Below are 23205 nucleotides of genomic sequence, written 5' to 3'. Positions count from 1 at the left end.
GGCACTTCAGCTTGAATGGAAAAAGCTCTGCAGGAATAGTCTGGCCAGGAGAGGGACAGGGTGACCTGGCTGATCTTTTCCATCTCTGATTTCTAAGCTAGCAGAGAATAGCACCAGTTCTGCTGGCAGCCCAGTGAGGAGCTTGTTAAGGGCCTTATTCTGCTCCCAGGGAGGTAAAGGACAAAAACCCCATTGAATTAGGAGTTAGCCAGAGGCTGCTGACAGCTCTCCCTGCAGCTCCTCTGTCCTTTCCCAAGGGGAGCACGCTGCTCCCAGAAGCTGCTGCTGGAGCCAATGCTGGGTGCAGCCCTTCAGCAGTGCAGCCGATGCTCTGGCACATTCAGCTTCTTTTATCTGCCTACTGCTCCAGGAGACACTCCCATGTCCATTGGCTTGGGCTGGAGGAGTAGGAGAGAGGTTCTGCTCCAAACCCCGCTCCTGTTGCTAAGGCTGCTCTAGGAGAAATGGCACAATAATTATGGATTAATCCTCACACTCATTTTTAGTACCCTACTCTCAAATAAATACATGCCCAGGAGAAAAAATTAGCTGCCAAATCATTATTGTACTACCCCCTGCCATGTTCTTAAGAAAATTGCAATTCTCTTTCTCTCATTTAGTTTTTCACCAAATATGTGTTATGTTTTCCACCCAGACAAATGTATTTCACAACACTACCTTGCTGGAATAAGAACAAAAATTGTTTTCTTCTGAGACAAAAGGAACTTGATGAAAGAGCAGCTCCTAGTAAATGCAAAAATATTGCTATGCAGCAATAGATTGAACTGAGTCTATCTATTTCAGTTTTCTTTCATCCTCAGCAGTTTAGAAGACCAGTACTTGACTATTTTCTGACACTGGCCTCACTTAAGGGTGGGGAGAGCTCTGTCCTATACATGGGCTGTGGGGTTTTCATACACTTACTGATTTCCATGAAATTTCCTCGTCTTTCATCATTTGGAGGTTTCATTGGCATCCCTTTCAAATACTGGTTCTTAGTGGAGATGATAGATCTGCTGCAGGAAAGTATTCCTCTTCAGGAAGACACATTTCAGACCCTGTGCCTGAAGTCTGAAGCCCTGACTGAACATGGATAGATGCAGGTTTATAATTCCTGAGTTGCCCCACAAGAAACTAAACTGGTTTTCTCTCCCAATGACATGCTTTGTGTGATAACCTTACATGGTATCCAGCCCAAAATAAGGATAAAAATGGACATTACCTTTTATTTGCATAAAAGCAGTACATGGCAGTCCAAGTCAGGGACCAACCTGACCAGGCTGGAGGTGGTGCAGACCTTCCTGGAGCTGCTGTAGTGGTAATGGTTAACAACTGCCCCACCAGCCCACACATGTAGAGGAACATCCCAGAGGCCACAGCTGAACAAGAAATATAGGCTTCTGCCTGCCCCAGGTTGGCAAATCACTATGGCCATGGGCAGGGGCCCAGCTGAGGGTGCATCTAGGTGCACACAGGGTATTTTAGTCCTCTGTTGCCCTTGTCATTTGGGTTTTTTAAGTTTTAAAACTGATCAGAGTGATATCTGGAAAATCTGTGTGGCTTATTTTGTTTACCTCGAGGATCTATTTGTAAGCTAAATTCAGTCACTGTTTGAGGGACAAAATACCAATTCTTTCTCCTCTGTGACAGCAGGGAAAAATATTCTGCAAATCTTCTGCTTTGAGCACTGAAAGGAATGCAAAACTGGGCAGAATGCAGAGCAGGGCTCTCTGAGGGCTCCAGTTAAGAAAACTGATGTATTTTCTTTCATTAAAATCATGAAAGTTCCAGTGCTGAGAGCAAATATATCTGGTTCTCTTTAACACAGCTTCCCATACTTCCATGGAGCATTTTCAAACACAAACTTCCCCTGTTGTATTTCTAATTTTTTTTTTTTAACAAGGTCTGGAGACTACTCGTAGGGTCAGCTGAGATGGAGAGATCTAGCTCATGTTGGAAGGATTGCTCTAACTGAAGTGAACTCATTGAAATCTGATCACAGCTCATAGCATTTGCCAGTCAGATGGTACACTACAACTTCAAGAATATGCAGTCTCTTGAAAAGGGTCCTCCCTGTACTTTCTTGCCTGCTTTTCCAGAAGGTTCCTGGCAGGGTTGAGACTTCTCCTCAGGGGCTACCCAATGAAATTCAAAGAGCTGCTCTGCTGTGTTGGGTGCTTAAGGTAAATGTCAGGGTGGAAGAATCCAGGACATAGCACCTTACAGTGTATAAAAGTTAATCATGCTGTGTTGCTGTTACAGGGTAGCAGTGGGAATCAGTGAGTGCAGGACATACAGGTTCATACAGGGGCCAAATCCCAGCACACAAGTGCATAGCCATCTTTATTTTTTGTGTCGATGGGAAAGAAATCTGTCTAATTTGCAGCCCTCCACCATCCTTTTTCTAGTCATCATGTTTGCCTTGATCCTTTGATTTTTTTCTCCCTGCAGCAAGAATTTTTCCACCTAACCACTACCCTCATCCCCCAGTAAAAGCAATGAAACCATGAGAAAGGAGTTCCATTCTGGAGTACCACTGTTTTGTTGAAATTGCAGAAATATTTTAACTATGCATCCCATTATTGCAGAACTTGATGTATTGTATTTAGAACAGACCAGCATCCATGAAGGCAAAGGTGTTCTTTGCCTGCCTTAGCTTTCAGGAGTAAATACCACAAAGCTTCGCTTAGCAGGATCCATAGATTTGAAGATGCAGAGTAAATTCCAGGCTTAGCAGCATAACTATGCATTAACATAGTTCATCTAACAAGTCTACCCAGTCACTGTAGTTAGTCTTTTGTCTGCTTTGCCTATCTCATTCAGCAATACTCTGGCTGTCTCAGCCAGTGGCACAGAACTGCTGACTGCAGAGTAATTAGACAGAGCTGCAAACCATTCCCATCTAACTGATCCATTTTTATCACCGATGGTCAAATTTTGTCAATAGAATCAGGTCAGAAAAGACCTGCAAAATCCTCAAGTCCAACCTTTGACCTAATACCACCATGCCCACTAAACCAAAGTGCAATGTCCACTCATTTTTTAAACCCTTCCAGGGATGGTCTTTCTACCACTTTCCTTGGCAGCCTCTTCCCATGCTTAATCACTCTTTCATGAATAAATTTTTCCAGATGTCCAGCCTGAGCCTCCCCTGGTGCAGTTTGAGGGTGTTTCCCCTTGTCCTGTCACTGGTTGCCTGGGAGAAGAGACCAACCACCACATCACCACAACCTCCTTTAAGATAGTTTTAAGAGTGTGATACAGTCTCCCCTGAGCCTCCTTTTCTCCAGGCTAAACAATTCTAACTCCCTCAGCTGCTCCTTGTAAGACCTGTGCTCCAGACCCTTCCCCAGCTCTGTTGTCCTCTGGGCACACTCCAGCAGCTCATTGTGAGATGAATTGAGCAGCCCAGAACTGGACACAGCATCAAGGTGTGGCCTCACCGGTGCCGAGTACAGGGAGCAATCAGTGCCCTGGTCCTCCTGGCCACACTATTTCTGATACAGGCCAGGATCCCATTGGCCTTCCTGGCCACCTGAGCACTGCTGGCTCATGTTCGGGTGCTGTCAGCCAGCACCTCCAGGTCCTTTTCCACTGGGCAGCTTTCCAGTCACTCTGCCCCAGCCTGTAGCACTGCCTGGAGTTGTTGTGACCCAAGGGCAGGATGTGGCACTTTGCCTTGTTGGATCCTCATACAGTTGGTCTCAGGTCTTTGATCCAGTCTGACCAGATCCCTTTGCAGAGCCTATCTGTTTCACGACCTACCTTTTTGCCGTGGCATTGGATTCTGCTCTTTGCGTCTGGTGCAGAATTAGCTATGAATAGCTTGCTTGGCATTTTCTACAGTTGCAGTGAGACAGTGGAATATTTGCTTCCATCTCTCTGTTTGACTTAGCAATGTATATTGGATTGACAATTGATTTGAGAGCATTGCTGAAGTCTTGATGTGTACAGGATCCAGATATTCTGTTCTGTGCACTGTTATACAGGTGTGCCAAACCTCTGCAAGGGGCAAGAGTTTGGAATTGGAGCTTGGTCACAGTATGAGACAAAAGGTTTCTGTTAGAAGAGTGGTGATGGCTCACATCACAGTCTTCCTGCAGTTACTAGAGTTGATGGGAGATTAATTAACCTGGTGGTATCATTATCATTTACAAGAAAAAAAAATAATTTCTGAGATTGCACCTAAGCCTTGAACAAAACTCACCAGCGCACTTTCCTGTCAAAGGCTCTTTCTTCATATGCATAAAAAAAATACATGAAACAATGTACTGTATTTTGTGAAGTATAGTAAGTGTATATAGAAGTGTATACGTAAGTATTTATTCATATATAAAAAACCTTTATCACATACTGTATCAGTAGGATTCACATTAATAAGATATAAACTAAAGCCACAAAAATAACTTATAAGTATTCTTCACAACAGGAATATTCAAATAATGAGCATATATAATACTTATAACTGAATCATCTAAAGCAATATATTCTTCTTAAGGTGTGTGTATAAAGCATAGCACTCTGATTTTTAAAGTCTGTTCAATAAGTTTCACCACTCTAAACAGGAATTCCACACAGAAAAGCTAGCATGAATAGAAAGCAGATGGAAACCAAAGCACAATCTTACACAAATAGATGATGGTTAATAACTTGCCAGTCTCATACAGAGCTTACATGTTTTCAGCATGACTGTACAGTCTGATAGAAGCTGCTCTGATGACACACGGAGCTGTGTCAGCATGCCAGCTCAGCCTGAGGTAGTCTCAAGTGGGACAGATGTAAGTCGATGCCATTGGAGGGTCACTTTATCTCAGGCTTCCTTTCAGATACACTCTGTTGGGTTAGTCACCACACTGAGCATAGGGAGAACTTCCTCTTGGCAGTCCATGACAGACTTGTTGTTTTCTGCACCCTGGGCCAGCCATTTGCACAAATCCATCTCCTCTTTCCATTCCCAAATCTCAGTTCCTAGATTTTGGATGGATTTCAGGTTCAAGCCAGCTGATGATGGGGCTGGAGGCACATGGGTATTCAGCTCTTGGCTGGCCAGAGGGAGGGCTTGTGTTGGTGGCACTATGAAGTCCCCCTCCCTGGAGACTAACTGCTGTAAAGTCATGCCCAGACATGGAAGTCCCCTTCTCCCTGCTCCCACCTGCCATGATGCAGGAAGTGGGGAACAAGACCTGCCATCTCAAGGGCATTTCCCAGGAGTTGAGAGGATCCCTCTGGAAGGGGCTTGATCTGGGACTGACCTGGCTGACTCAGGGTGACTCTCAGCCTCACTGCTCCTGCAAGTCAGGCAAGTCAGGCTCTGTCAGGAAGAGAACAAATTCCAGTGATCCACAACAGGCCTGTGCATGGAGCTCAGTAGCAGTATGGGGAGCCAGACACCCTTTTCCAGCCCTCTCCCAGGTCTTGTGATTTAATTTTGTGGACATACCTGCTGCATCTGATGGTCTGTGAGAAACATTAAATATTGCTGATTGCTGAGATTTAATCTGACAACCAGCCCACAGAGAAGTGACCACTCAGTTTGTCCAACAGGTTCTCCCTCTGTTTTAGAGTACCTGGAAATCAGTGAGGAAACTCCTGTCAAATGACACAGGTTTTGTATCACATCTTGTTGTGCATCTCTGCAAGTGTTGCTTGTTGTGATATTTCTGTTTCTCTCAAAAGTTATTTCTCTTTGCAGTGTGATGTCTTGGATCAGAATTTGTTAAACTTCCTCCCAGAACAAGAACACTCAGAAATTTATAAGATGTTATCTTCTTGTATGCTTATGACAGATTCTGCCTCATCAGATTACCTAAAAAGTAAGTTTCATTTTATCTTCTCTAGTGAATGAAAAAGCACAGACAGGATAAAAAATTTTCTCCCAGAAAGAGTTTTTTATGTGATGTGCAATAAAAAAAATAGGTTCATAGCCTTTCAAAAAGATCTTGCCACCTGGAATGACCCTTTGGTTCTATTTTTAAATGAAACTCTTTGCCTTTATTTTACTAGGCTAAGACTACTTGCAGTTATGTTAATTATTCAATATCATATCATTTGAGACAGCTAAGGAAAATAGGTTAGCTGATGGAAATTGAGAGTTCGCCTGAGACAAATCACATCTTAATTGATATTTCAGCCTGTTCAAGTAAGATGTTGTTCAGAGATAAGCTAATGTGGCGTACCTTTGGTTTGCCTTACAGTCAAAAAATACCTCTAAAACTATTGCAATTCTTTTTCCAATTGAATTTTGATTTCATTGGAAATACTTTTACTTCCTCGGCCTTATTCATTCTAGGAGGTAAGATGCAGAAAACCAATAATGTTGGTTTCTCATACATACCAATAATGTATGAGACACAATAATGTAAGATGTACAGCTGCCCAGTCTACTGTGTCATACAAAATCTGCAGCTGATAGCTAATATGCCAAAGTTAGTTTAATAGATGTTTTGAGGTAATTAAGCATAGTTTTCGAACACAAGATGTAGAACAGCTGTGAGTTGTGAGGAGCCTAAATAGAAAAAAGCAGTAAGTGAAGAATCCAGTTCTCTCTGTTGCTGCACCGAGGCTATGGCCGTGTAACTCCTGTGATGAGGTGGTGTCAGAGAAGGGCGAGTCTCCGAAGCTGTCCCCGAGCTGCAGGCACGCCTGTGCACAGTGCTGAGCAACCTGCATCCCTGCAAGACTTTCTTGCAGAGGCTCTGGTCCTGCAATGTATAGCACATCGGTGTTTAGGACTTCTGAGTGGTAACAAGCTGCCAGTTGCAAGATTGGGGTTGGAAGACACCATTGGTTGTGTTTAGCTTAAATAGTATATTTATTTCTTCTTCTTCTTCTTTTAACAATCCAGCTGACAATGAACTAGAGTTTTATTGTCATCTTCTGAGAGGAAGTTTGAACCCAAAGGAATTTCCAACATATGAATACATAAAATTTGTAGGAAATTTTCGGTCTTACAGCAATGGTAAGCTTTAATTGTTGTATAAATGTTAATTTAGCTGTGTAAAATAAAATATAAGTATTGCTCCATTGAACAAGACAGGCTTTTAACTGACAGAACTATTTTTAACATTACGGGATAAATTTTGCTTCACACGGCTTTCATGGCTGAGTTGCAATAGCTGGATGAATACATGTGATGAGTGAAATTGTGTTAGTTGTTTTTGTTACTGCCCTTCACTTGCAGTGATCCTGGACTCTGGGTAAGTTTGACAGGTTTAGACGAGGGTTTATTTGTGCTCACTAATACTGTGTGCTAAGACCCCACCTATTAGCAAAATTATAATCTTGCTACTTTATCTGCTGGTTTACATTAAATACAAATTCCATGCCAGAACTGATAACCTGCCAAATCTGTCTTCTTACCCTTCTCTGCAAAATCTTGGGGAAAGGCAGGAGTGCCATGTTTAATCAGAACAGCTGAGGACACTGCTACCCACCTCCCTCTCCAGCTGCCATTTTACATTCCTCTCCAGCACTGCAGAACCCAAAACTCTCCAAAAAAAAAGGGAAGACATGCAGTCAGCATAGTCACTAATGCACCACAGTCAGTCCAGGGAAACCGTCTTTCAAGGGATGAAGTGCAGATTTCCACCTCACCCATTCTCTAACAAACAGATTGCTGCACGACCATTAGTGTCAGAAATGAAATACTCTTTTATTTCTTTCCTTCTGCTGCCTGCCCAAGTTTGCTTTAGTTACTTGCCTGACTGAACTCCAGAGTGGCATTTCCAAAGTTGCTGGTATTGTTCCAAATAGGTCATCCTCTGCAAAAAAATTCCCCACCGTGCTTTCCAAAAACTGCACGCCACGCTGTGAAAAAAAATGTCCCTGTCCCCATTTAACTTTCTGCTTTTGCTCCACATGACTAGAATAGAAACCTACGTGCAGGATGGAGATATGTATTTCTTGTTTGGTGCCATCTGATTTGAGGCTCTATTTGTATAAAAAAATGAAGCTGCCTGTATGCTTTCTAGTTTGAATGAAGTGAAATGCGCCTGCCTGACAGACACGCACACCAAGCTGTTCTGTTTTCTAGAGCAGAAACCGGATTTCAGGTGCTGACTCATAAGGATACATTCTACCAAGGGAATTTCTGATCCATTTTCTTCAGTGATTTTCAGCCCTTTATTTTGGCGTGACATTAATATTGCCCCCTTACCCATTAGGATTTCACATCCCAGCAATTTTATCAGGGGCTATTTCTCAGAGGAATGATAAAACTTACATTACAGATATCTTCCCTAGCTTAATGCATAGAAACTAAATGGGAACATACTGATTTCAGAAGACACCAAATCATTTTCCAGATAATCCATCTTAATAGTTTTCAAACAAGTCATGTGCTTTCTTCTTCACATTTTTTCCCCCTTTGTGCCACTTTTTCTAAATCTTCACTTTATTTTATCTCTTCCACTCTCTTCCCATCTCTGCTGCAGTGTGACCCTCTGGTTGACAGGGAGGGGCAGCCTTAGCCTGGCTCTGTGAGATGGTGCCTCCTGGCCCCATTGCCATCTGACTTTAGTTCTGCCAGTTCAGTGAAGAGCCTGATGGAAATGCCTCACCAGTGCATGTCCAGCACTGCTCCCCTTTGGCTGGGAGTCACCCCCATGGCTGCCTCCCAGCAATGGTGGAAGCAAGTGCACTGGACTCACATGTAGCAGCAGCAAACTGTTTGCTTGGTGGCTGATACCCTTGGCTTACAGGGTGAGCAGCCAGAGGAGGGTGCAGACCTCCCAAGCAGCTGTCCTTGGATCCACTGGGCTCCTTGCACCAGCCAGCTGCACCCTGAGCAAGGCACAGGAGAATCAGCTCAAGTGAACACCATGTGAATGCTCCACCCTTTGGGGAAGCCACCCAAGGGGTGGGGGCAAGCATCTGTGCTTTGGCACAGGGACCTGTGGCACAAACAACTTCAAGCATTTGCTTGGTGCAGTGGTGGGCTGGTTTCCTGCCTCTGCTTGGCCCACAGTTACCAGGGACCATCCCCCAGCCCATGCTCCTCAGGGCTGTCACCTGTTGGACCTGGCAGTAACTGCCCTCTTTTCCTTCTGTTAAATAAATACCCATTCTCCAGTCATCTGTCCTCCAGGTGTGAGGCCAAGTGGGCAAGAAAGAAAGTGGTGGGAAGTCTGGTGGGAGAGACATCACTCAGGGCAGCATTTGTCCTATATGCATAGGATCAGCTGGCCCCAAAGCCTACATTTTGGAGGTGTTTGTGAAAGAAAGAATATAAACTAAAGATAAAAAAAGAGTTAGCTGGAGGAGAAAGACAGAAATTGCAAATTAGGCTTAATTAGCAGGAGACATTCCTTATGAATGTATTGAAGAATGTTTTTCCCTGTAGCTTTTCACAGCAGTGAAAGTGCGAGCATGTTTTTACACATGGGAGACTGATACAGGATGTTCTTTAAATACAAATCCTGCCGTTCCTTTTTAGCCACCCAATGCAGACTCCTACCTTTTTTTCCAGTGATTTGCTGAGCATACTCGGCCGCTCTGCCTGTATGTTCCTGCCACAAGGATGCCACAGCCTCTATGGCCAGGGAAGTTCTTTTATCCCTGGGCAGATTATATCCTATAGGGATACTTAGCTATTCTATTGTCATTAATGTAGAGTTGAAGCAGGAGTAAATCTGTCTCCATTTCTTCTCATTTAACCTTTGCTGATGTTTTTATGAACTGGTAGGTCCTACTTCACCCTCTTTAACAGAGATGTCACCATCTTTATTCTACTTCCACATAGCCTTTTATGTAACCTCCTTTGAATTATCATGTCCTTAGGCTTATTTTATTATTGTTCATTGCTCATACAGTGTTGGTACTTGGGGCAAGGAGGTCATGCATGTGAGTTCCCAGTCACCTTGCCCCCCTCCCTCCTCCCTCATACCTTCTCCGTTAATCACATTGTTGACTTCTGGCTGAGAACATCATATAAGGATGGGTTTGAATGGATTAATTTGAAGGATTGCAGCTTAGAAAGCCAGTTAGAGGCTTAGCTGCTCTCCCTAACTTTAATGGGAGCTCTGAGGCTTTAAAGGCTGTTGTACTAAGATGCCAAAGATAATTTTTTCATGCTGAAATAGGACAAATACCTGATATCTGCCAAGGTGACTTGTCACCAGAATTGCTGTCAGGGAGTCAGAGCACACACAATCTACATCGAACCCATGCTACTCCCACAGAGGAGCAGTCACTAGCATCCTCGCTGATCCCAGAAGAGGCAGGGACATGCATGTACAGGGCCCAGAAATTGCCCAGGAAAGCTCTCACAGTTCACAGCAGGTATTCAGTCTTTCAGGAGATCACTGTCTCTGGAGTTCCTAGGGTCAGCTACAGCTGCAGGCTAGAGAAGCTGCACAGCCCAGTGCCAGGGTTAGCAAGAGCGTGCACACTTTGACTGGTCCTGAGGAATCTGTACTCTGCAAGCCCTACTGCAGAACATTTCTGCAGCTGTATCTGAACCAGGGATGTGACATGAGCTGCCTGCACATGAGTGAATCCCATTGCATTGGCTGTGCCCAAGCGAGAGCAGCTGACCAGCGAGACAGCAATGCAAGCTGTGCAGAGCGCCTGCATGAGTCACTGGCTGTGCTAAATCAAATACAAGAGATTTGATTTTCCATTTGGGAGGATTATATAAGCATCATTAATTAAGCTTCAATGAGAAAAGCGCGACTGTAACCTGATGTGAAGATTCAGTAGTCCCGTGAGAGGAAAGGAGGTGGCCCAAGGGCCACTCAGACAGGGAAGGTGGAATTCCTTTTTGCTTCTGTGAGAAATGCCTGCTTGCTGTTAGATCATCAGGGCTGTTTTGTTTTATTTGTTAATAGGAACTCTGTCCAATATTTTTATATATTTCAGCTTCTGGGTCTGTAGCCCAGATTTTAACGAGAGACGTGAATGTCTGCAAACCTCTGAGGGAGCCAAGTGCATCACTGTACCTATTAACCAGTAGTACCTGATAAAAGAGAGTCATATCAGCATCACCAATGAATAATACAGTGGCTCACACCCAGTCTTGCCTGAGGGGGAAGGCAAGTAATAAGGGTAACCCTCCTCAAAAGTCCAAGGAAGTGCTCAGCTCCAGTATAAAATGTCAAATTGAGTAAGAATACATTATTTTACAAAGCCACTTAATATTCACTCAGATAAGAAATGATAAGATGGGTTGGATTTATTCCCCCTGTGAAAATTGTTTGTACATTTGTAAACACACAAAGATCTGTCATAATTACATATCCAAATATTGGCTCTGGTATCCTCTTTCTGAGGTGACATACTTGCTTAAAAAGTCCTGAAAGGGACAAAACGAGAGTCCTCCCAAAAACTCCTGAAAGGGACAAAACCAGTGTCCCCCCTTTCAAAGAGTTATCAATATTAAAAAGGACCACCAGCATCTTTTAAGTGATAGATCTGTCCTTTCATCCAAAATCCCTGAAGCTTTTCTCTTGAAGAAGTAGATAAGCATTATGTGAGAAGAGTTCCTGATCAAGTAATGTAATATTATAGTGGAATTTAAAATTGTGCATTTTTGTTCCCAGTTACATGGAAACTCATGAAACTGGTTACTGAATGCTAATAATAGCAGATACTCTACTGTTAGCTGATACATCTCTCAGATATAATAATAAACATCAAGAAAATTACTGTGTTGAGGAGGAAAAAAGTCTCAACTTTCAGAAAAATTAATTGCATCTGAATTAATTTTTAAAAGAAGCAAACAATTCATACAGAAGATACATTGATCTTGAACCTCCATATATATATGCTGAAACATCTGAAAGAAGAGTAACTCAATCCAAAACGAATGTTTCGATCAGAACCAACAGCCGCATATTATTATTTGCTATTAACAATATCATAGAAGCTACAGCGAACAATATGCAGCACTCATGCTAGGCTCTCTATGCAAAGAGACACCATTCCTGTCCTAAAGAATCTACTTGGGATTCATATCAGCACAGGATGGCCAGGGGAGAAACAGGAGCAGGAAAGAGGAGAGAGTAGATCAAAGTGGATAGGTGTTGTATGGACAGTGTTGCTGTTACTCATCTACATGGCTCCTGAGAGCAGTCTGGCTTGCCACCAGCACTTTAGATTTCTTCATTATATCTATTAATTGCCAAATATTCTGTTCATCTGGGGCCTGAATTAATTTATATGAAACAATTTTGGTTTTATCCTGGTCTGTTCAGCTTGTATTTTTTGAAATCACTGTTCAGTTTGTTTGACAGTCACTAAGACTGGTTCTTTAAACATTAACATCTCCTGACAAAGTCGGAAGGAGGGATTTCTTCTTTCAAATGGCATAAGCAAGAGGTTTGCTATCTTAGGAAGATTAAGTTTTACACATTCCAAGTTGAAGTAAGATGACCGAGCAACTGACTGTTGTACTATTATTAACTGAATAAAGTGGCATCTGGGGTTTTTAAAACATGTTTTCATTCATTTCATATGGCATGATTTCTCTCCCTAAGGATAAAAATCCTTTTGTCTATGATAGTGAAGGGCTTAGTTCCTTATGTATATTTTTTATTTGTAACATTCTGTTCCAAGTGTCTTGGTCTTTAAAAAAATTTAATAAAATAACATAAACAAAAGAAAAATCAAACAAAGATCTCTGCATAGGTAAATCGGTTTCTTTGTGTCTTACAAGATACTTGCAGGTATTTAGTACTTCTACAAAAAAATTTTGTGGTACTCTAGGGGCAACAGGCATGATAGGTAACCACAAAAACTATTAAAATTCATGCTAAGGAGCATCAGCTAGCTGATCTATATGATACAACTGTTTCACCTTTCTGATTATGTATTTAGCTTTGTCACATGACCTTCGGATTCCTTACTCCAGATATTTTGTCCCGATCATGTAATTGTGAAACACACAGGCCCTCATTTACCCAAGCCCACCTGTTTATGGCCAGCCTAACATTTTCATTAGGCATCTTCTGACAAAAGCACTCTAAGCCCTATATTTGACGTATAAATGTTAATATCACCATAGCCTCAGGCTTGATCCTATATTTTCTGTTCCACTATTTTTCTGTGGCGCTCTCAGAAAGCTCACTGCTGAACTTCGCTACCTCAAGATGTTGTGTTTCTTTTAAAGAGACTTGGAGAGTCATAAAGTATGATTTTTCAGAAGGCTTTTTTAAAAGGCTATACCAGGATTTTATTTTTTTTTTAATTCCTCTAATGACCTCTTTTTTAAACTACACTTCAAAATTGATTAACCAAAAAAGGCTGAAATTCACTGACCAGCTGCAAAAGCAGAGCAAAGCAGGCTGTGCAGATAGAGCTGTGGAAAGAAAAGATACCAACAACATAAGTCAGGCAGCAAAATAATTCAGAAGCAAATGTGAGTGGTTTTTTCCTTTCAGTTATTGTAGTTGTCATTTTCAGATGGAGATGTACTTGACAATGTAGTGGCTACCTGCCTGCATCATTGAGGGTTTTAATGCTCTGGACTTTATCAAAGGCACAAGGCAGCTGAGTATGAGATGGCACAGTAGCTGTTCAAAGACAGGATAACATCCAGCCAGGCCAGCTGTGTCTCATCTCTTTGCTGCTTAAGTTCATCATTTCCAAATGTTGTGAGGAAATCCCAAATTACTGCCTAGCTATCCTACACAGTAATTATTACCCTGTTACTACTGCATTTACCTGTTGGAAATATAATCCTATTTTGTAAATGCCACATTCAAGGATGTATTCTGCTGCCTTCTGGGAATATGTCTCAGGCTCGTGGCTGTTTACATCCAACAGCTGACATAAAAAAGCCATCTGCTCTCTTTGGTGTGACTCAGTCTCCGCATCCTTGTACAACTGGTAGCCCGTGGTTTGCTAACTAGGTTAACTTATCATACCTGTATTTTGGAGGCTAAATGTGCATATCTTGTTTTCATATCTTAGAGCCCGGACTGCAAGAATTTGCTATTGAACCTGGCTATTACAGAGAGAAACAGCCCCACTGACTTCAAATGTCACAACATACTACATAGCAAGCTCGGAAGTAACTTTTCATAATGCCCATAATGCGGGTTTATAGCATTCCCATTAATTTTTAAATGCGACCAACTACAGAAATCAACAGACTTGCACTAAATGCTAATATCAGAGATGGATCAATAACTCTGCTTAGGCTACTCGTGTGTCCTGTAGAAGTTAAATCTTCTTTTTTTCAGCTTTTTGTGTTAATAATCACATAGAAGCCCACATATATACACATAATTCCAGGATCAGAATGGGAACACATATTGCTAGAGAGTCCCAAGAGCACATGTGCTCTGCTGGTGAAAGGAGGAGAATTTTGCCCATATTTTTTCTCTCTATATCCAGTCAGCCATGCCCTCCAGTCTCAGCTATGAGAGAGGACTTGATCTCTGTGGATGTTCACGTCTGTTCTGTCTTCTCAGATAAAGAACTTTTCTTTTCCTTTTTGGTGTAATATGCACTGTGCACGCAATGGCCTAAACCACTTAATCACAGGTGTGAATTCCACTCAGCATACATTCTTTTCTGTCTCATACCCTGTTATCCTTGTTATCAGTAATGCATCGATATTCTAAGGCTTTTAATAGGTTGAATTGGGTTCCAAAAGCACATGTGATCACTTGAGACTTCTTCCATCTCTGCAATTTGTGGTAGTGAATGAAATCCCAATGCAGAAGCACCCCAGGATAAAAATGGCTAGTTATCTTCTCCCCATATAGATACAAAGCTCTTCAATTTCATAGTAATGCTTTGCCCTGAGCAGAAGAGCCAAACTGTCTGAAACTTCATGAAGGTGGATATAGGGGCCTAATAGTAAGGAAAGAGAGTTTCATATTAGTTTTAATCCCTATTAGCATTAAATACCTCATATTGGTGAACTCTGGCTGCTAGATAGGAACTTGTCTACCCCTATGGGAGAAAGTCGGCTAGGCAGGGCTATCCAGCCCAGTTCCCACTGCAGCCTGGCACACTGTTTTCTTTAATAGCTGTGGGAGTGGGATTACCATCTCTAAACAGCTTGAACTTGGAGGAATAATTTGCATTATGTCATTCTAACATGGGACTGTGGGCTAGTTTTCAGCAACATATCCTTTTGGCAATGCATCTCTGTGACAGGAGGTGCTAGTGGGCTCTCAAAGCAGCTGAAGCCATGCAATCATGAAAGACACAGGTAAAAAGCATATACAAAATGTGTAGCCACATCACATCCAGTTTTTCCCTTTGCTCAGTGTTGGGGGATACAGCAGGCCCTCGGCAGACTCGCCAGACGTGCCCATCTCTGGAGGCCAGTGCCATACATGGGGTCCCTTTTCTTCTTCTTCTTTAAAACAATGAGAGCTTGAGCATACTGGGGACAGTTCTTTCAATGCAGAAGGGGAAGGCATTCTTCAGCAGCCAAGAATCACAAGCATCCTCCTGCTAGTTTGATGAAGCCTCGCTGGCTGTGGGCCCCAGTGTTTTGCCACTGATGACTTGACGAACTCTCTTCAGCTACCTCCTTTGCCAACACTTTTTTTCACTGCATCATGGAAGTTACAGCGCTAGGCATGGTGCAGCATGTATTTTTTTTTCTTGTGAGTGGTGAAAAAGAGCAATTGGATGCGTGGGGTTTCTTTCCAGAAAACTGGTTTATGCTCTGTAATAAGGTTTGGCCTTACTTTTATCAGGATTAACCTGTAAAATTCATATTTGAAGTTAAGCTCTGATGCCTTTCTGCCTAACATGACTGACTTGGATTTAAACATATGCATATCAGCTTTAAAAGCTTTTAGAGCACATCTCTGAATAAAAATAGTATTAGTACACTTGGAGTGTGCAAAATATTCAGAGAGAGCAAATCTTATATGACGCATGATTCCAGGTCCCATTTTTTTCCCTAACTAGTGCCTAACTCCACTTGCAATGGCTTTGATGAGGCTGTCCCAAGGGCTTACAGAACATCCCCAGGCAAGCAGATCTGCTTTGTTGCAACTGTTCGTTTGGCAACACCTCAGTTTTTAAAGGTAAGTGCTCACCCTGAGTCCTGTGCATTTCAGAACTTCACGAAAGTCTTTCAGATGGGGTAACACAGAAGGTTCTTAGTTTTGCTAATTGAATGGATTACAGGTATCACATTTCATGCATAAAAATCCACTGAAGAGGATTATCAGTGCAAGCCAGGATCTGTGGAAGCAGTGTCACTTCTGCCCCCGTTGCACAGGATACAGAAACCCTCCTTGCAATAGGAATTGCAAAGTCACTTTGAAATTTGGTTCCTCATGGCTGCTTACTGTTCCTGTGATGGGACAATGTACAAAGGTCTCAAGGGTCTTTTCCAGCCTAGCTAATTCTGCGATTCTGTGATTTTGTGATACAGATGACCACCAACACTTCCATTTGTGCTCCTCGGCATCTTTGGTGGACTACCGCTTGTTTCCCTTCTCACAAATCCTGGAAGTAAGATAGCTGTTTGTGGTTATAAGGATAGACAAACCAAACTTGTGCCTAACACTGCTGTTCCCTGATTAACAAATGTGAACTACTGCATCAGGTGTCCTGTGCCCAGAGTTCAAGAGGTTTTTTTATGTAATTGATGTGACCAGTATGAAATCACTGCTCCCTTGGCCTGGTTCCATTACTGCTCTGGAACTTGCAGGGCATTCTAGACTGATTCCTGACCCTGCAGGCAAGTTGAGTCCCTTCTGGGTAAGTGAGGACACTTCCCATGAATCTTAACCACAATAATCATATTAGCAGAAGAGCTGGAGTTAAAGGTTCTCTGAGAACCCTAAAAGCAAATTCCCTGTCTTTGGGTAGCTAGCATCTCAAAATGAACAGGGAAACAAAATGGGCTACTCGTGGCAATGAGCTGCCCAGTGCTAGGGAGGAAGCAACCTGCTGAACAGCCCTGAGAAGGTTTTAACTGCCACAAAGTCCTGAACACACATGTCTTCAGTTCACCTGGGTGACTCACCTAACTCCCACTCTTGACTTTCTACTATAAAATAAATGTAAAATGTTTATCTGACCAGCTAAAGTAGACAGAATCAGCAGTTTGGTTGCAGACAGCAGTGTTTGCACCTTGAACTTTAGTGTATGATCTTGGCATCAGCATGGATTTTGGCCTGAACTGGAGAGAGGGGGAGAGAGTAATTTAAGGTGTTTTGCCTCTGCACAGCTAGTGATTTCAAACAACTTTGTCAGCATTGATATGTATCAAAGAATTGCTTGATGGCAGCACACCTCAGCTTGTTCTCTGGTCCCAACAGGGTTAAAACATCAGTGGTCTCCTCTGCCTGAGGGACAGCAGAGAGAGAAGCAGTAATGGAAATGATGGGAAGGTGTCACTGAGCTCACAGCATGGAGGGATGTGGCATTAGGGAGCAGGGGAATAGAAGCATTGGGGGCCAGTGGGCAGGCTGTCTTTACCAGTGAGGATGGAGACCCTCCTGCAGGAGAGACGTGAAGGACACAGGAACCTTGGATGCCACAAACCCAGAATGCTGATGCTGGGAAGTCCCAGGCCAGGAGCCTCCAGGCTGACTCAAGGCAGCTTGTGGAGCTGCAGTTGCCCCTGCAAAGCATCCACTGGGAGAGGAGAGGTTGGCAGAGGAGAGCTTGGAGTGGACAGCGAGGTGACCATGGGGCGTGCAGCCAGCCCCAGCCCATGCACAGGTGTGCACTGTGCTGCCATCCTTCCCTCTACATCCCACCTCCACACAGCAAGTGACCACCACTGACTGCTTCCTGATCCTCATCTCTCTGGGGCAAGGCTGTCCTGCCTCACAGACAGCCCTGTGCCCTGCCTCGCATAACTCAGTCATCATGCTCGTGAGCACTGAGGGGCTGCTGAGAATCTTAAGGGCCAGCTTGTTTGCTGTGGCAATGCAGTGCAAGGCCACACGGACCCCTTTTACCCACTGGACAGGTGCCATGCAGGCTGGCTGCCTGAGAGAGCATTTACTCCTCTGCAGCTACTGAGAGAAAAGGAAAGTGTCCCCCTTTCTCAGAGAGCTTGGTGGGCAGACATCCAAAAGGACCAAGGGCGGTGGGTATCTTTAGTAACACAGAAGTAGTGAAGCAAGATGTGGCAAGCCCTGGTGGGATCAGGCACAGGCTGGATGCTGGGAAAGCCCACGGCCATCACACCCCAGGCACTGCTTCAAAGCCAAAAAAGTTTTGGCACCCTGAGGCAGAGTCTCAGCTCTTAAGTACGTGTGCATTACAAGTTCTTCTCTCTATCTCCTATAAAAAATGTTGGCATTGATAAATACAATAGTTTGCTCTCTGGAATGGCCAGAAAATGGGTGAATCCTCTGTTTTCTCCTCTTATGCACCATGTATTTATAGCTAACAAAAGCTAGATGAAGCAGAGGGGTGAAGCTCCAACTCTCAGTAAGTCAGTTTTCTCCACTGGACAGGAGATGTGCATCGTAGAAGAACCTCTAGAGGAATTCACATCAAGACACAGTCTGGAGTGGAAATTTTTATTCCTGGATCACAGGTTGGTGACATGAAATGCCCTGCTGGTTGTGTTTGGTGCTTTTCTACTACTATTTCACAAGTACAGTTCTCTCAAGTAGTATTCCATTTCACATCTGAATCTCATGAACAGGAGGGCTGCCAACGAAATTCCTACAAAAGCTGATGTTTACTATTTTACATTTACTTTTGCTTTTATTTTTAATGGGCTTTTGAAACAAAAGGACTCTGTTTCTTCAGCTCAGTTTGTGATTAGCCTGTTCTTCCTTCCTTTAAAATTACCAACAGACCAAAGTCTGTCACATGGCAAAATGAGCTAATTATTATACAGCTGCAGAAATCCTTCCTTCCAAATCCAGTCATTGATTGTGTGTGTGCAATTCCCTCTGAGTTACGGAGGGAAAGTCTATATTGGCCTGAAGCATCTGTGCTGGCAGAGGTACAAAGCAAGTGCCTCAGCATGCCACAGATGAGCTCTCCAGGCACCCAGAGGAAAGCAGCACAGATGATTTCCTCTCTTATCCCCCCAGTCCCAGCAGATGATGGCTTTTAAACACCTCCCCACGCATTTTCCCCTGTATAAGGGCTGCAGGAGCCATCGCACAGCCCCTGACCAAGCAGCAGCCAAGGAACGACTCCCTCACAGCAGATTCCTGTGTAAAGGTCCCTGAGAGGCTGGACTACTTTCCACAATCACATTTTCCCTGAAGAAGGGGTGTTGTCATAGTCTTGTCCTGGTGGGATGGTGCCTGCTGGTATTGCTGTGCCCAGCTGGGTATCCCAGGCTCAAGGTGGGGGAAAGTGAGGATCCAGCCCCCTAAGGTGAACAACAATACATTGATAAGTGAAAGTAGATCTGCATCAACATGCAGAACTGCTTGTTCTGTGTTTTATGGACTTATGTTGTGCCCAACTGCAGAGCACCGCCGATTATTGGATACTTGCCTTTTGAAGTGCTGGGTACTTCTGGCTACGACTATTACCACATAGATGACCTAGAGCTGCTAGCAAGGTGCCATGAACACTGTAAGTATCACATGGCCCAGGTTCCTGGGAAGTCACTGGACACTGGGACACCTCTTTTCAGTGAAAAGTTGTTTGGAAGGGGAGGTTTGATTCTTGTCTCAGCCTGTATATCTTACAGAGCTGTAGCAGACTGTGGGCATTGCAGCTGATTGGTATCTGGGACAGACTTAACAAGCTCTGAAAAATACAATTTTCCCTTCTATAGCTCCAGAAGTAGCCAGTGAGACTCACTGAATGGATAAAATACGCAAGCTTTGACCCCTGTTCTGTTAGTAAAGAATATGCAGGAATAGTACAAGCAATTCTTGTGGATTATTTCCCCTAATGTTGTTCACTGTGTATTTGGGATTAGCTGTGATAATTTAAATACAGTCTATTAGGATTTAATTGAAAAACTCTTTCACTAAGTAAAGAAAATAAAGCAATGCTTTTCAAATATTTGCTTACAGAACTGGCTGTAACATCTCAGATTACCACCTCTGTCTGTCTTGACAGTATCCTGTCAACATTAGTTTTTCTATGTTGACATTGAAATATAGAAAGGCTAAATATATGGATATTTGGGAACCCCTTGAAATCACTTGGGGGGAAAAGCAGAGATTAATTTAGTTGGTGAATCTTCAAAACCTTCAGTACACCCTGGTTTACTGTAGTTTGAATTCTTGTCAGTCTGGGAATTTTCTTTCAAATTATTTTTGTCTTTGCACAGTGTTATCTCCTATGCTTAGTTCACTCTAACTCCATCTGCACACAATACTCATCTTTTCAAGCATTTTTATCCTGTACTTTTCTGTTCTAGAATTTAAGATGATCACTCTTAGAAAATAATCCCAGGTGTCTAATTAAACAGTATGTGATCAGCACATAAGGCAGGATAAGATCTATGTTTAAATTGTAGCAGACATTAATTCATTAGTGTCCAAACTTAAGGTTAATTGTACTGTGTAGGAATGTACCATCCAAAGTGTCAGAAGAAGTTACCTACTAATCATGATTTTTGTTCTGTCAGAAGGCTGAGAGGAGCACTTACTCAAAATTGGTGGTTATACTCCTGTCTACCTATGACAGATATTCTTGTCACTTTTTTTTTTTCACATTTCATGTCATTTTCACGTTGGAAATTGTGCTATAAGCTGTGTGTATTTTCTGCTGGCAGTGATGCAGTTCGGCAAGGGGAAGTCATGCTGCTATCGGTTTCTGACCAAAGGACAGCAGTGGATCTGGCTCCAGACCCATTACTACATCACCTACCACCAGTGGAACTCCAAGCCAGAGTTCATTGTGTGCACACACATGGTGGTAAGGTATGGAAAATCCTATCAGCCGGCCGGGACATAAAGGACAGCGAGATAGGAGCATCCTCACATCTGCCAGCACTTTCTTTTAAAAATATAACATCATTTACATAAAAAAAAAGTTAGCCTGAACTTTCTGAAGGAAAAATATAGAAAAATTATCAGACTGAACCTTAGTTTATATTAAGCTTAATTTTTTTTTAGTTTAGGGGCAGATGAACTATGGCATTTTTCCATTTTGTGCAAAATTGGAGAATAGACAGATCCCTTAAATATTCACTTTCTCTAATCCTTATGTTGGTTTTTAAGAGATGTGCAGAAGCTTTCCAGTGAAGTCATAAAGTCATTGGAGGATGTGAACTTGACCTTTTTATATAGTTCTTTAATATTCATCTTGACTTCAAGAACATAGGAACAGAGCAAAACCTGAAAATTAAAACACTCTCAAATGTTATTCGGTATCATTTTACTTAAGTCACTTTTCAGCTGTTCATTGAACCTGTAAAATGTACAGTAATTTGTTCCTCCACTCTTTTAAAGCACATTTTAAGAAATACAGCAGTCTGATGTTGATACATAGAATTATGTTTTCCATTCAGTTATGCAGATGTTCGGGTGGAGAGGAGACAGGAGATGGGCTTGGAAGAAGTGTCCTCAGAGGTGGTATCTTCAGCACTAAAGGTACAATGAGAAAAGCTTTTTTCATTAATTTATGTGGTAATCACAACTTGTTCTATGTTAACATCACCGAAGACTACAGCATTGTCTTTCTCCAGTGCTGGTGGATTGTCTCAACTTCATTGCTCACTTGAATTATTTTTACATGAATCAGGTAAGTTTATGAAAGGATAAACCTGGAGATCAGTAACAGCCACAAATTAAGTGGAACATGGGCAGGGGCAGGGGAAGTGTGAGATATCTCACATTTCCTTGGCAAGGTACTACATTTTAAAGATTCATTTGGACAAGTTCTGTCAATCAGCCCTCTTGGCTACATCTCAGTGATCTCTTGAGGAAAGATAGCAAAGTTCATCCTCAGTGCATGGCCTAGTGTCTCACAGAGGTTGCAGTTACTGTCACATCCAAAAGAAAGATTCAGAAAAACACAAAAGAAAGATTCAGAAAAACATCTGAAGGCATAAAGTGACTATGGCAGTAGATTGCTATTTATTTCTAGCTCAGTGATAGTTGTTTGTAAAATGCGTTCATTTGATGCAGTTTGGAAGGGGCATTGACGCCTTTTTCCAGGTCTTCTGCTGGCCTACGTGAGATTAGTTCTGCTCAAGTCATTTTAGGTCTGCCAAAGAACTGGTGTGCAACCATTACTAAATTTCAAAATGCTTTCCCTCTGACAGATGCATTAGCTGTTCTCCTTTTCTGGTTTGTTTTAGGAGAGTAGCACCAGCTTGGATCCTGAACAGCACTTTAATGCACTTGATATTGGTGCCTCAATCCTCAGCACTAGTCGGACACCCTCAGTATCATCCAGGAGCTCACCAAAATCTTCCCACACACCCAAGTCAGACCCAGCATGTGAGTGGCATACCTGAGTTATGGAATTTTTTTTAATTTAGTCAAGCTAAAGAATGTGTGCTTATATACCATAGCTGCTAATGTAACAGTAAATTATGAGGTATTGATGATATGCACCGACAAAGTAGTGCAAAAGCTGAAATGGTAATGTACAGGAGGGAAGTTTCTAGCACAACCACCTAAATGCTGGAAGATGAGCAGTGGGATTAGATGTGAAATGAGCTGTTTCAATCTTTTATGAAAGTGAGGATTTTGTCTGTAAGATTTGAGGGCACCAGTGTGAGCAATATGAGACTTCTCTAGATGAATAATAACAGCCTGTGGGTGACTCTCCTCTGGCCAAGATTTAGGATGCTCCAGTGTTTACTTGGGTATACTCTTTCTGCTTCCTGGTCTGGAAAAAAAGCCAATGAGCTAACCTAAATTTACAGTTATTCAGCCCATATAAAGGGAGTTCCAGCTGGTTTAGAACAGTTCGTAGGTCTTTTTGCACTGCTCATTAGAGCACAGAATCATAATCTGTCTAATTTACTTTTATCTTTGCCCAGACTCTCCTTATCAGTTTCATTTTATTGCCATTGAAGTCAACAAGAACAGCCCTGACTCCCACTAGAATTTAGCCAGGCCATTACAATTTCTACCCGGGTCTTGTTGCATTACCCACTTCAAGCAGGGTTGATTTCCAGCATGTAAAATCTACCGGTACTTTTCTTGCAGCTACACCAACAAAGCTGATTACGGAGTCTAACGCTCCTTTGCCAAGAACACCAAGCACACAGCAGGATTTATCCGTGCACAGACTCAGTCAACCTACTGCTCTTCAGGTAACTTCACAAGGAATCATGGAAATAGGCAGAGGGTGTAACAGCATGTGCCACATACGCAGCTTAGCAATTAAAAA

At 42.6% G+C, this 23205-nt stretch overlaps 1 protein-coding gene across 4 annotated transcripts in view; it reads left to right on the top strand.

Moving 5' to 3' along the window:
• Positions 1–23205, top strand: part of NPAS2 (neuronal PAS domain protein 2) — a 106879-nt gene that overhangs the window by 64771 nt on the left and 18903 nt on the right. For all 4 annotated transcript variants that reach the window (XM_068180367.1, XM_068180364.1, XM_068180363.1 and 1 more), the window contains exons 6-14: positions 5693–5813; positions 6845–6958; positions 15874–15992; positions 18390–18472; positions 19370–19476; positions 20633–20780; positions 21371–21452; positions 22163–22304; positions 23022–23128. In XM_068180367.1, coding sequence (XP_068036468.1) covers positions 5693–5813; positions 6845–6958; positions 15874–15992; positions 18390–18472; positions 19370–19476; positions 20633–20780; positions 21371–21452; positions 22163–22304; positions 23022–23128 — 1023 coding nt within the window. The remainder of the gene's footprint in view (positions 1–5692; positions 5814–6844; positions 6959–15873; positions 15993–18389; positions 18473–19369; positions 19477–20632; positions 20781–21370; positions 21453–22162; positions 22305–23021; positions 23129–23205) is intronic.

Source organism: Anomalospiza imberbis, chromosome 2 (assembly GCF_031753505.1).
Source record: "Anomalospiza imberbis isolate Cuckoo-Finch-1a 21T00152 chromosome 2, ASM3175350v1, whole genome shotgun sequence".
Lineage (NCBI taxonomy): Eukaryota > Metazoa > Chordata > Aves > Passeriformes > Viduidae > Anomalospiza > Anomalospiza imberbis.
Note: the sequence above shows the minus strand (reverse complement) of the source record. Positions and strands in the feature narration are given on the sequence as shown.